The sequence below is a fragment of the Chrysochloris asiatica genome, unplaced genomic scaffold (assembly GCF_000296735.1).
Source record: "Chrysochloris asiatica unplaced genomic scaffold, ChrAsi1.0 scaffold00125, whole genome shotgun sequence".
In the NCBI taxonomy this organism is placed as follows: Eukaryota; Metazoa; Chordata; class Mammalia; order Afrosoricida; family Chrysochloridae; genus Chrysochloris; species Chrysochloris asiatica.
In genome coordinates, this window is record NW_006408643.1 from 1,995,148 (window position 1) to 2,011,017 (window position 15,870).

The 15,870-nt window shown below is 46.1% G+C and overlaps 1 protein-coding gene across 1 annotated transcript in view; it reads right to left on the reverse strand.

The window, feature by feature from the left end:
* Positions 1–15,870, reverse strand: part of VAV1 (vav 1 guanine nucleotide exchange factor) — a 101,171-nt gene that overhangs the window by 54,353 nt on the left and 30,948 nt on the right. Inside the window, exons 2-9 of the mRNA XM_006869009.1 lie at positions 9,533–9,649; positions 9,117–9,175; positions 8,953–9,021; positions 8,477–8,585; positions 8,284–8,379; positions 5,535–5,603; positions 4,495–4,598; positions 1,365–1,464 (exon numbers count right to left, since the gene is read on the reverse strand). Coding sequence (XP_006869071.1) covers positions 1,365–1,464; positions 4,495–4,598; positions 5,535–5,603; positions 8,284–8,379; positions 8,477–8,585; positions 8,953–9,021; positions 9,117–9,175; positions 9,533–9,649 — 723 coding nt within the window. The remainder of the gene's footprint in view (positions 1–1,364; positions 1,465–4,494; positions 4,599–5,534; positions 5,604–8,283; positions 8,380–8,476; positions 8,586–8,952; positions 9,022–9,116; positions 9,176–9,532; positions 9,650–15,870) is intronic.

Below are 15,870 nucleotides of genomic sequence, written 5' to 3' on the forward strand. Positions count from 1 at the left end.
TTAGGAAAAGTAGGAAGAATAGAAGAAACAGGAATATAGGGAGGAGGTGGGATATGTGATGTTACATTGGGAGGAATGAAATCAATGAGATGAAACAAAATGTGTATGGATTGTTGACTATAAAACTGACGATTTTGTCTGTAAACATTCACCCAATTTATAATAAAAACTTTATTTTTTTTAATTACAACCTTGGAAACCCTATGGGACAGTTTACTTTGTCCTATGTTTTCTCTTTTTGTTAATACCTGTGGCTGTGATCCCAACTGGGAATAAGGTTTTCTCTGTGGTGTTCATGAGACCATAGGGATGTAGGAAGTGTCTTAAACCAGTCACTTTTGAGATAGAAAAGGAACAGATTAAGCACAGATGTGAGGAAGCACCCTTGGGCCAGGCTGGTGCTACGTGGAGATAACAAAGGAATTTTCCCCAGTGTAGGCAGAGGGAGCCTCCCCACAGAGCCGGCACCCTTGATTCAGACTTCCAGTCTCCTAACTGTGAGAAAATCCATTTCTGTTCCTTAAAGCTGTTCCCTTATGGTGTTTCTGTTACAGCAGCTCTAAGAGGCTAAGGGAGGCTGCCGTCTGTGGGTGGCGGTTTGAGACCTGGCTGGAAGCCTTGTGGGAGATGTCCAGGGTGGTGGCCCAGGGCTCAGCCACTAAGTAGAGCACTAAAGTGGGGAAGGAAGAGGTCTGGAGACCTCTGCTATGTAGAGCCAGAGGGTGTGTGTTGGGGCACACGGCAGTATCTTGTCCCTGCTCTGGCTGGGGCTGCCAGTCATGCCTCCAGTGAATACATGGGCCAGGGCTCAGTACAGGTTGGGCTCAGCCTGGGGCCAGTGTGGGTGAGGATCTGGCTCAGGCTTAAGGCAGGGTTTAGGCGGAAGTAGACGCTCCGCCCAGAGTTGAGACTCAGCTGAGGCTAGCATTCAGCCTAGGGGATAGCTCAGCCTCAACTGGGGCTAGGCCAGGGTTGGGGATACCTGAGGCTGGGGCTCAGCCTAAATCTGGGGCTCTGTGAGGTTGGGACTCAGTGTGGTTGAGGCTCAGTCAGAGCTGGGGCTTGGACACAGCTGGGGTTCAGCCTGGGTCATCCAATTAGGGGATTGGACTCAGGTTGGAGTCAGGGTCTCTGCCGGATCAGCTCTGAGCATAGACCAAGAGGTCAGCTACCCATAGGTGCTCAGCAGGGTCCAGGCCATTTCCTTCATGTGGCTACTCGGTACTTCCCTCCCCAGACCTTCAGAGGACCCTGGTCAGACTGTAGCAAAAAACAAAGTGTCCCCAGCTCCAGCTCCTGCTCCATGCTGCTGCCCTCGGGGCCTAGGAAGGAGCAGATGAGCCCCAGCTGTGGAGAAAGCCCACCTGCAACTTCATCTGCACATCCTCTCGAGCCGAGGCCACACTGTCCAAGTGCTTGCTGGCGGACTCGACCTGGCTGCAGTATCTGCCGTAGAGAAGGAACCTGTAGGAAGAGAAATGCCGGTAGCCAGCGCCAAGGTCAGGCAGGACGTACCTCTTCCCAGCTGGGTCACTCGGAGCCTCAGTTTCCACATGTGTAAAATGGGTAGGAAGAGCCCTGGTTTAGGCATTCAGCTGCTAACCACAAGGTTAGTGGGTGGAACCCATCAGTGGCTCTGAAGATGAAAACAGCCGGTGATCTACTTCCATAAAGATGGTGGCAGTGTAGGAAACACCATGGAATTGTTCTTCTCTGTCACATTGGGGTCCTTATGAGTCAGAAAGAACTCAACAGTAGGAAAATAGGTCTAACAACAGCCCCTCCCAAACAGAGTTCTTGTACCCTTAAATGAGACACCCGGCTGGGGGACCATTTCTGCTCAGTGCACATTTCTTTCACAAATACTTATTGAGTGCCTATTGTATGCCAGACCCTGTGCTCATCAGTTTATCTAACACTCACCACATCCCTGGGGGGGTGAGGGGAGGGGAACATTCCTGCCTCACATTCATTTTTTAAAATTTGATTTTTAGTGAACATAGTCGCATCAAAACGTGCTGCCGTCTGAGAATTTGTACGCATTTTGTTCAGGGATGCTGGGTCAGTGTGCTACACATTGTGTGACAGCATTCTCATTATCTCTGCCCCCTCAACTAAGGGGCCCTGGTGGTGCCGTGGGTCAAGCGCTGGACCGCACACTGAAAGGTTGGCGGTTTGAAACCAGCAGCTGCTCCGTGGAAGAAAAGTGTGGCAGTCTGCCTCTGTAAAGATGAGAGCCCTCTGAGGCAGTATTGAGTTGCTATGAGTCGGAATTGACTCTACAGCAGTGAGTTTGGTGGTTTGGTTTGGTGGGCCCCCTAAGCTTCCCATTTGTTGGGAAAGATGATAGTCTTAGCTTTTTGAGCTAAGCTGTTTTTTGTTGTTTAAAGATGATATCAAGGGATGACATCATTTCAAAGTTTGAAGAGTATCCCAGGGTACCAGCTTTGGGGGTTCCTCCAGATTCTCAAAGTCTGGATTCTTTGAGAATTTCAAATTCTGGGTTGGGTTGGGTTGGGTTTGGTTTCTATCAGGATCCATCTGTGGTGAACCCAGTCAAACGTTGTGTGTAGAGCAGCCAGGCGCTCTCGCGTGAGGAGAAGCCGTGGGCCGTGGATACAAACAGTCTCTGGTCCATTTGCTTCCCTGGCTCTTGGATTTCCTTCTTTCTCTGATGCTCCCAACGAAAAAGTGACCAATTTGTATATGTTGGGTGACTGCTAGCAAGTTTTTTTGTTATGTGCGTGTGTGTGTGCGATGTCAGTGATTATTTTATTTTCTTTAACATTTAACAGAAACTATGTACAACAGATTTTGATATATCTTACATAAGACAGCCACTACAGAAATTTACATAGGTTAGAAGCAAAAAGATGGTTAAGGAGTTCCAGTCCAATGACTTATGTTCTCCGATAGATTATACATCAGAGTTTACTGGGAGAAGGGGGCTCAAATTACCTCATTATGTGACAAGCGAGAAAAGGTTAAAACACAGGTTATTGGATAGAGACAACCAGACATTGGATCCATCAGTATTCAAAGATACAGTTCCCACTTAATCACCTACATGGGTTCCTGTTCATGACTTGTTGTCATGTGCTGTGGAGTCGGTTCCGACTCATAGCGACCCTGTACAGGGTTTCTGAGGCTGGAAATCTTTACGGGAGCAGAAAGCCTCATCTTTCTCCTGCTAAACAGATGATAGTTTTGAACTGCTGACTGTGAGGTTCGCAGCCCAGCACATAATCCCCTAAACTACAAGAGCGCTTTCTATGGGATCAAATTGGCAACCGTAGCTTGAAAGGTTACACGGAAAACTTAACAGGTAGGGAGTTATGTGAATAGAGAGGAACGATATGGACAAAGGGGTAAGAATGGACTGTACAACTCAAAGAATATCATCAGGGTTACCAAATCCTACAGTGGAGTCTCTGAGAGCTGGAATTTGAGGGGCCTGTCTTGTTTTTCCAGGTCTCACAGGCTTTCCTTTCTCTGACAAAACTCCACCTTACACAGGTTCCAGCTTCCTCAACGTTTACTGTTCACGGACTATGTGCTGCCGTGTATGGTCTCAACAACAACAACCACACAAAAGACTAAATCATGTCCACTGGTGCTTCAAAAGCTATGTAGAAAAATGGCAATAGAATTTTCCCACCAACTTTTTTAAGCCCCCTCAGACATAGGAAATACATTAAGCTTTGGCTTCTCAAAAATCATAATTTTTTCCCCAATTTCTCAAATAGCTTTTCTATATTATATTGGATTTCTGGTGTGGCGCTGTAGGATCAGCACTGGACTGTGATCCACAAGGTTGGAAGTTCAAAGCCACCAACTGCTCCTCGGAAACCTTATACAGGGTCACTATGGATTAGAACCACCTCAACAGCACTTAACACAACATTCTGCCCTGGTGGCACTGTAGGATAAACACTGGACTGCTAACCACAAGGTCAGAAGTTCAAACCCACTAATCATTCTGTAGGAAAAAGATGAGGCTTTGTACTCCCATAAAGGGTTACAGTCTCGGAAATCCTATACAGGGGTCGCTATGAGGCAGAATTGACTTGATGGTGGTAGATATATTGCTTCTATATTGAAGAATAGAGTGACAAGTGAAACAACATGGTCAAAGCTGAGTGCCTAACTTGATCTTGCAACAAAGCAAAATGCAATTGTGACAAATGGAAAACAAAAGAATAGTATGCAATTTGACTGGGTTGTCCCTCCAGACCAGGACCCTGGTCCTCCATCGTGAGAACACTAGTCCTCGGAGCTGGATGCCACAGTGATCTTTCTGATGAGAAAGCAGGGATCAGAGAGGGTAAGTAACCACCCCAATGACACACAACTCACAAGTGGTAGAGATGGGAACTGAGCCAGAGATGGACAGCCCCTTCCCATGAGCACACAACACACAGTCATCCTCCCTGTCCTGTGGTCCCCGTAGGCAGGGTCTTCGAACACCGAGACTGGGCAGGGGCAGAGTCTCACCTCTCCTTGTACTTGATAAAGACCTGGTAGAGGTTGGGAGCGCTGGGAGCAGCCAGGGTATCCTTCATCTCCTTCAAAAACTGGGTGTGTACACAAAGCAGGTCCTGTTTGGAGTGAGGGATGAAAGCTGGAGGCAGGTGGCTGGGGTCCAGCAGGCTAGATAGGGGAGGGCTCATCTACCCACCTGTTATGCATTGAAAGGTGTACCCCCCCCCAAAAAAAAAAAAGAGTTGGACACATAATCCCTATATCGGGGAAGGGAGTCCTTGGATGCCACAAACCGTTCTAACCAAAATGTTGGACATTTGAACCCAGAGGTGCTGTGGAAGAAAGGCCTGGAAATCTGCTTCCAGAAAGCTTCCAGCCTTGAAAACCCTGTTGAGTGAAATTCTACTCTGATGCAACTCCATGCAGTTGGTTCAATGGCAGTTGGTACCCGGTCCCATTTGAGAATAGAGTTTTCTTTGTCGTGTTAATGAGGCCATGTTTTTGTAGGGTATGATTTAACCCGAGTCACTTCTGAGATAGAAAAATAGCAGATTAAGCACAGATCCCAGCAGGTACTGGGAAGACTACAGCACATGTGAGGATCGTTCTGGAACAAGGACCTTCCCCAAGGGCCAACACACAGAGGAACCATTGCCCTGAATTCAGACTTCGAGCCGCCTAAATGGTGAAAAATAAAACTCTGTTCTTTAAAGCCACCGACTTGTGCTATCTCTGTTGTGGTGACTTGCTGTCGAGTCAATTCTGTCCCATGACAGCCCTGAGTATGTAAAATAAAACTGTGCTCCACAGGGTTTTCAAGGCCTGGAACTTTCAGAAGCAGATCTCCAAGCCTGTCTACAGAAGCACCTCTGAGTGTGTTTGAACAGCCAACCTTTCTGCTTGGAGTCAATCGCTTTACCGTTTGAGCCACCAGGAACTCCAGTCCTTGTGCTAAGACCCTGAGACACCACCAGTGTTGTTAGTTCCCAGCTCCTACACTCCAGGGTCAGATGGGGCTGGTACAAGCTCTAGATAGAGCAGGAGAGTCTCACCTCGATGTTGGTGAAGATGGTCTCAATGTCTTGGGGTTTGAGGAACCTCTGCAGGGGTTTCATGAAGTGCTGCAAGGATGGGGAGAAGGATGAGAGAAAGGGAGGGACCCCCCCACTCCAGCCTAGCCCCTAGGGACAGCGACATGGAAACAGACAGACAGCAACAAGAGACAGAGATAAAGAATGTGGAGAGAGAAAGCGAAAGACAGAGACAAGGAGATAGACTGGCATAATGTATGGAACAAAACTCAAAATTATTATTTTTTTAAAAGACCAGTTTTTCTGGTCAGAAAGAGACTGGAGGAACCTGACACTGTGGTCCTCGACCACCCTTCAGGTCTGGAAAGGAACACACCCTCTTTTAGCAGTAGACAGGTATATAGGGACGCGATCACTATGAATGATACAGAACACTCAATCATTCAAAATCAAAGGAGCAACATGAGGTATCTAAGGACAATGGCAAGGAAGGATGGGCACGTGGATGGGAGGGAAACAGGAGCCCCAGGGAGGAAGCATGTGACTGTTGTTCCACAATCTGATTGCAGGATTGCAGTCATTGAGAGGAAACAAAGCGTATGATTTGTTGAATGTAAAATGGATGGTCTTGTCTGGAAACCTTCAGTCAACTCACAATAAAAAGTAAATAAATAAATAAAAGCATTGGGGGGAAAAGGAGAGAAGGAAACAAAGACAGATAGAGAAATAAAGATGGAGAATGCCCAAACAAATGCTCACCACAACACTATTCACAGAGTGTAAACAGCCCAACTGTCCACCAGAGGGTGAATGGATCCACAGACATGGTACATACAAACAACGGAACATCACGTGGCCATGAAAAAGGAAACAGCATTCCTTTTTTTGTGACATGGATGAACCCTGAAGATATTATGCTGAGTGAAAGAAATCAGACAGAAAAGGAGAGCTATTGAATGATTCCTTCTACTAACAATGTCCAGAACCGGTAAATCCTTAGAGACCGGAAGTAGACTGGTGGTTGCCTAGGGATTCGGACTGCTACTTGGAAACCCTATACAGGGTCGGTAAGAGTAGGAACCAAGTTGACAGCATTTAACAACAACAAGGGATTCTGAGGGTCAGCCAAAAAGAGGAAGACCCTCCCCCCCACCTCCCACCAATGAGATGGATTGGCTCAGTGGCAGCAGCGATGGGCTCAGGCGTGGCAGTGATTGTAAGGTTGGCCCAGAGACGGGGAGTGTCTCATTCTGTTGTGCATGATGCCACTGTGAGTTGGAACCGACTCAATGGCACCTAACAACAACAACAACAACAAGGGATTCCGAGGGAGTCCTGGTACAGGGCTATAAGGCAAACACTGGATCGTTAATCACAAGATTGGTGGTTCAAACCCACCAGCCGCTTCTTGGAAACCCTATATAGGGTTGCTATGAGTCGGAACCAACAATAACAACAGAGATTAGGAGGAACAGAATATGGGGGTCACCACTAATGGGTAAGTGATTTATTTCAGGGACGATGAAAATACCCTGGAGTTAGATAGTGGGGATCGGTTCACCATCTTCATCCTGCGAATATGCTAAAAATAAATAGGCAGTTTGAATCGTACAGTTAATGGGGTGGATTGTATGATACGTGGATTATATCTCAATAAACGCCATTGAAAAGGAGCAAATGGTGAACCGCTCATTGCTAACCAAAAAGCTAGTGGTTCAAACCCACCCAGTGGCTGCACAAGAGAAAGACCTAGTGATCTGCTCCCGTAAAGACTGCTGTTGTTGGGTACCAGAGAGTCAGTCCTAACTCATGCTGTTGTGGTGGTGGTGGTAGTTGGGTGCCATCCAGTCAGTACTGACTCATAGCGACTGTATGTACAACAGAATGAAACAGTCCAGTCCTGGGCCAACCTCACAATCATTGCTACACGTGAGTACATTGCTGCTGCCACTGTGCCACTCCATCTCACTGGGGGTCTTCCTAACTCATTTTGTTGTTGTTAAGCTCCATCGAGTCCGGTCAGACTCATAGCGACCTAGTATACAGTTTCCAAGGAGTGGCTGGTGCATTTGAACCACCAACCTTGTGGCTTATTGTATAGCACCAAACCAGGACTCCTAACTGATGTTGTTATTAAATGCCATCAAATTGGTTCTGACCCATAGAGACCCTGTATAGGGTTTCCAAGGAGCAACTGGTGAACTTGAACCACCAACCTTGCAGTTCAAACTGACTTTGCAATCTAGCGCATTAACCCACAGTGCCACATCAGGACTCTATAAAACAGTGTAGAACTGCCCCATAGGGTTTCCTGGGCTGAAATCTTCATGTGAGCAAATCACCATGCCTTTCTCCCACAATGCCGCTGATGGGTTCAAACTGTTGTCAAGCCAAGTGCTTAACCGTTCTTCTGCCAGGCTTCTTCTCTGGCAGAAAGATGACAGCCTAGAAAACTCTGTGTGGTAGTTTTACTCTGTCACGTGCGACCACAATGCGTCAGAACCAACTCAATGGCACCTAACAACAACAACAACAAAGCTGTTGAGTTGAGTCGTGGAGAGAGGAAAGACAGACGGTGGAGAAAAAGGAGATAAATACAGAGAGACAGACAGCGGTGAGGATGCAGGAACAGGGGAGATGCAGAGGGAGAGATAGACACACTGAAGGAAAAAGGAGGAAAAAAAACAAAGTCACAGGTCAAAGACAGCCCCAGAGACACAAAGGGATGGAGAGCAGAAAGTGGGCCCAGGGCAGACAGACACACTGACACCTGCTGAATGGATCCCAGCGTATCTGTGTACTTCTCCTCAGTTTGCTGGATCTCACGCAGACAGCAACAGCGCTTGTCGTACTCTGTCATCTTGGACTGGGGGCGGAAGGAGAGGCCGGTGTTGGGGCTCCCAGGCTGCACCCCACTCCGACCCCCAGCCCCACACCGGCCCTCCCAGCCCGCTGCTCCACACCGGCATGGCCACGGCTTCTGAGCGCATGAGGTCCTCGTAGATCTCATCCCCCTCAGCTTCCTCGTTCTCCACACAGTCATACAGGTCCTCATCCTCCTCCACTGTGTCACTGTAGAGCACCGAGTCAGGGTGGCCTCGGAGCCCCGGGATCAGGATTGGGGCAGGCCATATCCCCTCATAACCCCGGAGGGTAGTTCATGTTCCCTCAGGGCAGGGGAATCCCAGAGTAGAGCAATGTCCTCTCAGACCCCCAGGACAGGGTGATGTCCTCTCAGAAGCATGGCTGTGTCCACTCTCCCCAAGGCAGGGTAATGTGTCCCTCAAATCCCCAGGTCATATCCCCCTTAGTCCCACAGGACAGGGGCTGTCCCATCCCCACCTCAGACCCTCAGAACAAGACCTGTCACCTCTTCAATCCCACAGGGCAGGGCCTGTCTCCCCCCTCAGGCCCTGCCCCTGCCAGCCACAACACTCACTCAATCTGGTCAGACAGGCCACTGTAGATGTCTTCATCGCCCACACTCTCCTCCTCGGTGGGGAAGGGCCTAGGGGGACATTATGGGGTAAGCCAGGACCTGGTGGTTGTGGGGTGGAGGGGTCTAGGGAAGTAGGGGTAGGATGAGCTCAGAAGTGTACTCACATGATGCCCCTGTTCTGGGCAATCGGGGTCCAGGACAGAGCAGACAGGGTGTAGATGACCTAAGATGGTAACAGACAACCCTTGAGGTGGACCCCAGGACTCCCAGAGCCTAATAGGATGTTCCCCTCCTCTCCTTCTCCCCACATCAGCTCCCCTTTAACTGAGCCCCTACTACCTGCTCCCACTATTGCACTGAACCCTCACTTCCACTCAGAAGTCAGGATGTGGGACCGAGGGTTCAGACAAGCATGACCACATGGCTGAAGCCACAGCCAGTGGAGTAGCAGGGACTTGAACTCCAGTCTGACTCCTCTGTCCTCACGTTCCCCCGCCCCCCACTCCATTCAGTGAAGACATTCATGGAAATGAACTGAAAATCATTCAGGCTTTCTGCACCCAGCTCACAGAAAGCCCACCTTCCCAAAATCCTGCACATCAAACAGGTCAAAGGCCTCGAAGAGCTCACTCCTCTTGAGGCCAAACTTCTCACAGCAGGTAGACAAGAAGGTGCGGATATTCTTAAGACACAGGAACTGTGGAGAGAGAGAGAGAGAGAAATGAGGCTGTGGGAGACATGTAGAGGCAGGGACAAGTGGGCTTCAAGCCTAGCTTGTGGGTTGGCACAGAAGGGAAAGAAAAAACAAAGCATAGTTTGGAGCTTCTAGAAAGATCAAGCTACACCTGAAGTTACGCCTACCCCTGAACTTTTGTTTTTTAATTATTGAGATGTAATTCACATCACATAAAATTAACTGTTAATCATTTTTTTTAAACATCCTTATTTGTCACAAACAAGTACTGAGCTTCTAATTGAAAGTTCGGCAGTGGGAGTTCACCCAGAGACACCTTGTAATGAAGGCCTGGTGACCACCTTCTGAGAAAATCAGCCGCTGAAAACACAACGGGAGCGCAGTTGTCGTGAGTCAGAATCAACTCAATGGCCACTGATTTGAGTTAGAGTTTTGGGTTTGGGTTTTGTTTTTCTCACCATTTTAAAGCATACATTTCAGCGATATTTAGTACATTCACGATGTTATACGCCCTTCATCTCTACGCAGTTCCAAGATATTCTCAACACCCTAACAAACAGCCCCCCTCCACTCGTCTGTCAGTTTGTCGTACTGTGGTGGCTTACATGTTGTGTGATTCTGGAAGCTATGCCACCAGTATTTTAAATACCAGCAGGGTCACCCATGGTGGACAGGTTCCAGCTGAGCTTCCAGACAAAGACAGACTAGGAAGGAGGAGAAATGGAGTACTTATGAATATTTAGTCCCTGAACACCTTATTATGCATAGCAGGGAAACGCTGTCAGATAGTGCCAGAATATTGAATATTGAAACATGATGAAGAGCACCAGAATATTGTCAAATACAGTGTCAGAAATAAGCCCCTCAGGTTAGAAGGCACTAAAAATATGACTTGAAAAGAGCTGCCTTCTCAAAGGGGGTTTACCCATGGTACCTAACACAGTGGGAGTTAAGCTTTCAGAACCTTCATTTGCTGATAGGACACAACTCAAAATGCGGAGAAACATTTTGTAAACATTCATTAATAATTGGGACATGGAATGTACAAAGTATGAATCTAGGGATATTGGGAATTGTCCAAAAATAAAATGGAATACATAAACATCAATATCCCAGGCATTAGTGAGCTGAAATGGACTGGTATTGGACATTTTGAATCTGACAGTCACATGGTTTATTATGCCAGGAAGGACAAATTGAAGAGGAATGATGTCGCATTCATCATCGAAAAGAACATTTCAAGATCTGTCATGAAGTGCAATGCTGTCTGTGATAGGATAATACTCAGATGCTTTCAAGGAAGAGCAGTTCATAAAACAATTATTCAAATTTAAGCACCATCCATTAAAGCCAGTGATGATGAAATTCAAAAATTCTACCAACTTCTTCAGTTTGATATTGGTCAAATATGCTATCAAGGGACTCCTGGTATGGCACTGTAGGATCAGCACTGGACTTCAAACCACAAAGTCAGTGGTTCAAACCCACCAACTGCTCCTCAAACCCATAGCGACCCTATGTACAACTGTTGGATCCTGGGCCAACCTCACAACTGTTGCCATGCTTGAGCCCGTTGATGCTGCCATTTTGCCAATCCATTTCACTGGAGGTCTTCCTCTTTTTATCCAACCATTCACTTTACCAAACATGTTATCCTTCTCCAGTGACTGGTTCCTCCTGAAAATATGTCCAAAGTATAAGAAACGAAGTCTGGCCATCCTGGCCTCCAAGGAGCACTCTGGCTGCACTTCTTCCAACACAGATCTGTTGGTTCTTTTGGCAGTCCATGGTACTTTCAATATTCTCCTCCAACACCATAACTCAAAAGCATCAATTCTTCTATGGTCTTCCTTATTTACTGTCCAGCTTTCACATGCATATGAGGTAATTGAAAATACCATGGCTTGCATCAGGTGCACCCCAGTCCTCAAGCTGACATCTTTGCTGTTGAATGCTTTAAAGAGGTCTTTTGCAGCACATTTGCCTAATGCAATACGTCGTTTGATTTCTTGACGGCTGCTCCCATGAGTATTTGAGGTTGATCTGAGCAAAATGAAGTCATCAACAACTTTGATCTTTTCTCCATTTATATGGATGTTTATTGGTCCAGTGGTGAGGATTTTTGTTTTCTTTACATTGAGGTGCAGCCCATACCGAAGGCTGTGGTCTCTGATCTTCATCAATAAGTATTTTATGTCCTCTTGGCTTTCAGCAAGCACAGTCGTATCACCTGTATATCACAGATTGTCAATGAGTCTTCCTCCATTTATATGAAATACACCGGGAGTTTTCATATTCGTAATCCAAACGGTTCCTCTTCTGTGTAAGTCAGTCTGATTGGGTTGCCATGGCACGTGTTCGAAGGATTTTAACCAATGCAATAGTGGAGCTCATCTGATATAGCGCTGGCTTTTGAGATGTTTGTCAGTTGTCAGTTTGCACAGCACAGGGATTTCTCTAGCTTTGAGACCAGTGGCTCTGATTTTAAAACAAAACCAAACAGGTCCTTTGTCCTTGCATTTATTTATCTAACATCAGCTTCCCAGATATCCCGGTGGGCTCAGCCCTCACTAAGGTCCTCCAGATCATAAACTAATTTAACCATCCCTGTCCCCCAACCTCTCCCAGCACACCTCCCAGCCTCTCCCATGGCCCTAATGCTCCTGGTGAAGGCAGTGTGAACCCAGATTCCTGAAGCAGATTCATCAGCTTGTTGCTGTTAGGTGCCGTTGAATTGGTTCCAAGTCATGGCGGCCCCGTGTACAGTAGAAGGGAATGTTATGAAGTTCAGCACCGCTCTCACAAGCGTTGCTATGTTTGAGCCCATTATTGTTGCTACTATATCAATCCATCTGATTTTCATCACCATAGAACAACTTTTGCTTATTCTACGATCTCATCTTCTTTTTTTCAAGTATCACTTTCTGACGCATTGCTTTTTGCTTATACAAGTTGTTGTTGTTGTTAAGCGCCGTAAAGTCAGTTCCAACTCATAGCAACCCTGTATAGGATACCCAAGGAACTGTTGGTGGGTTTGAACTGCCAACCTCATGATTAGCAGGCAAGTGCTTATCCTACAGTGCCACACCCGGACTCATACAAGTGGACTTTGTATATTAGTTTTGCATTCAACAAACAGTGCTAAATCATTTTGTTCATTCTAGGAATACTTCTTTATATTCTTTTGAATTTTCTATGGCAATCTTATCTTCTGCAAAAATGACCATTATGTCTCATTGGGGGGTGTCTTCCCTGGTTAAAATGCGTCTTCCAAAGCCATCAATCATATGGTTCCATTCATAAGAAATGTCCAGAATAAGCAAAAATCACACAATGGAATATCACTGTCTGAATGCTATAAACAACCCAAGTGTTCTTTAAGGAGTGAACGAATGCATCGGTTAAGTCCGGGAAGTGGTTGCTCAGTGGTAGGATTCTTGCAGCCACCACCCACATGTCTTTCAGTAGAAGTTTGTGTGTTGCAAGGATGCTGAACAAGTTTGAGTAGAACTTTCAGACTAAGATGAATAGGAAGAAATGTCTGGTGATTAACTTCCAAGAATCAGCCAACAAAAAACCCCCTGGATCACAAAGGTCCAATTGCAATCAACTAACAGGTGGAGCAGGATCAGGACTGACTGTGAGGGTCAGAAATGTAAAGGTGGATGTTTTGTAACAAAAGGAGGGGAATGGTTGATTTTGCAGACCGGGAGCAGAGGTCCCTGGGACCCTCAAGTGAGAAGAGCGAAGTGCAGGATCCTACCCAGAGAAGCAGTGATGCCAGAGATGGAGGCAGAGACAATGATGTGGAGAAATGGAGCAGCTGGGGACTCTAGACTCAGGGAAGAAGAGGGGCTGTGTGCTGGTAGTCAGGGGGGGCAGACTTTCGGAGTGTGCCTTTGGTTGTTTGATGATGCATGGAGGAGAGTATAATCATTGCAATGAAACGAAATACAATAGGATGAATGTAAAGCTGGTGTTCTCCCATGTAAATGATCACATAATTTACAATAAAAACTTAAAAAAAAAAATCAATTTGACAGCAACGGATATACATTCAGATAAATAAAGACGAAGAAAAAGTAAAAGTAAAAAAAAAAAAAGGTGGAGCAGGGTGAGGTTGCATTTTAATCTCTATGAATGGGGTCTCCATGAGTCAGAGGGCAACTCCATGGCAGCTAATGACTACAATTCTGCATTGGATTGAAAGTCCAGCCCGCACGTCAGAATGGAAGAGAAAAGTGAAAGAAAGAAATGCATTCATCATATTTTGCAGAACATATGATTGTCACCATGGAAAACTCAAAAGAATATACAGAAAAATTATAAGAATGAATAAAACAATATGGCAATGTTGCTAAATACAAAATAAATAAACAAAGCCTACTGCATGTCAGATTAGAGGCAAAAACCAATCCATCAGAAAATGTTACTTTAAAAATAAATAACATCAGTGAAAATCCTAGAGTAAGCAAAACTAATCTAGATGATAAAAATCGCACCGGTGGTTACTTCTGGGGTGGGGCAATGAAGATTAGATCAGCAAGGCCACAGTGGTAGAAGTTCTCATGTCTTCATGAAGAGTAAATTTGCAAACATATTCAATCTGTATGTGAAGAAAGAATTCAAGAAGCTAGACTATATGAAGACGAATGCGGCATCAAGATTGGAGGAATGCTCATCAACAACCCTAAGGAGCTCTGGTAGTGTAGTGGTTACAAATTGCGCTGCTAACCTCAAGGTCAGCAGTTCAAAACTACCAGCTGTTCCATGGGAGAAAGATGAGGCTTTCTGCACCTGTAAAGATTTACAGCCTCGGAAAACCTGCACAGGGTCGCTGTGGTTGGGAACCGACTCCACGGCACACAACCGCCACCATGATGCAGAAGAATTGTTGCACTTGCTGATGAACATCAAAAATTAGTCCTCAGCTGATTGTGAGGGATGGAAATGTAAAGGTGGACATTTTACAGCAAGGAGGGGAGTGATTAACTTTTCAGTCTAGGAGCGGAGGGCCCTGGGACCAACAATGGAGAAGAGAGGAGAGCGGGCCCTACTCAAAGAAGGGGCTGTGTGCTGATTACTGGGGGGTGGGGGGGGAGCAGGGGCAGGCTTGCAGGGTATACCCTTTGGTTGGTTGATGATGCATGGACGGGATTGTAACTATGGCAATGAAACGATATACGATAGATTGAATGTAAAACCTATGGTATCCCATGTAAACTGTCACATAATTCACAATAAAACATTTATTTAAAAAAATTAGTCCTCAGGAACAAATCTTTATAGCGAGGATTATTCCCACCCCCTCCATATACAGAGTAGACAAGGATGGGCAACTTGGACATTGGCTACCCAAAATTGGGGGGGGGGGGGCTACAAAGGCAAGAAGTGACTGGCTTACAAGCTTTCAAGAGGGAACCTAGATCCAGAGGGCATAGAGAAAGGTAGAATCTCCACTGAGTAGTATACAATCTGTCTAGGCGGGACTATGATGAAAGGAAATGTGGATGGGTCTCTTGTGATACAATAGTGAATAACTGTTATCAGGACTGACTATGAGGGTTAGAAATGTAAAGGTAGACATTTTGTAGCAAGGAGGGGAGTGATTAACTTTGCAGTCTAGGAGCAGAGGTCCCTGGGACCATCAAGGGAGAAGAGCGGAGAGCGGGACACTACCCAGAGAAGCAGATGCCAGAGATGGAGGCAGAGAAGATGACGTGGAGAGATGGAGCAGCTTGGGGGCTTTAGACCCAGAGAGGGAGAGGGGTTGTGTGCTGATGACCGGGGGGGAGGGAGGACAGGCTTGTAGGATATATTCTTTGGTTGGTTGATGATGCATGGAGGGGAATGTAACCATGGCAATGAAACGATATACGATAGGATGAATGTAAAACTAATTTTCTCCCATGTAAAAGATCACATAATTCACAATAAAACATTAATAAATAAATAAATAAATTAGTCCTTAGTATGGGTTACAACCCAATGTAAAGAAAACAAAAATTCTCAGAACTGGACCAATAAGAAACAACACGCTACATGAGGGAAAAAATCGAAATCAAGGATTCCATTTTGCTGGTATCCATAATCAATGCCAATGGAAGCAGCAGTCAGGAAATCAAATGATGTATCGGATTGGGCAAATATGCTGCAAAAATCTCTGTGAAGTGCTAAAAAGCAAAGATATCAGTTTGAGGACCAAGCTGTGTCTGACTCTTCAG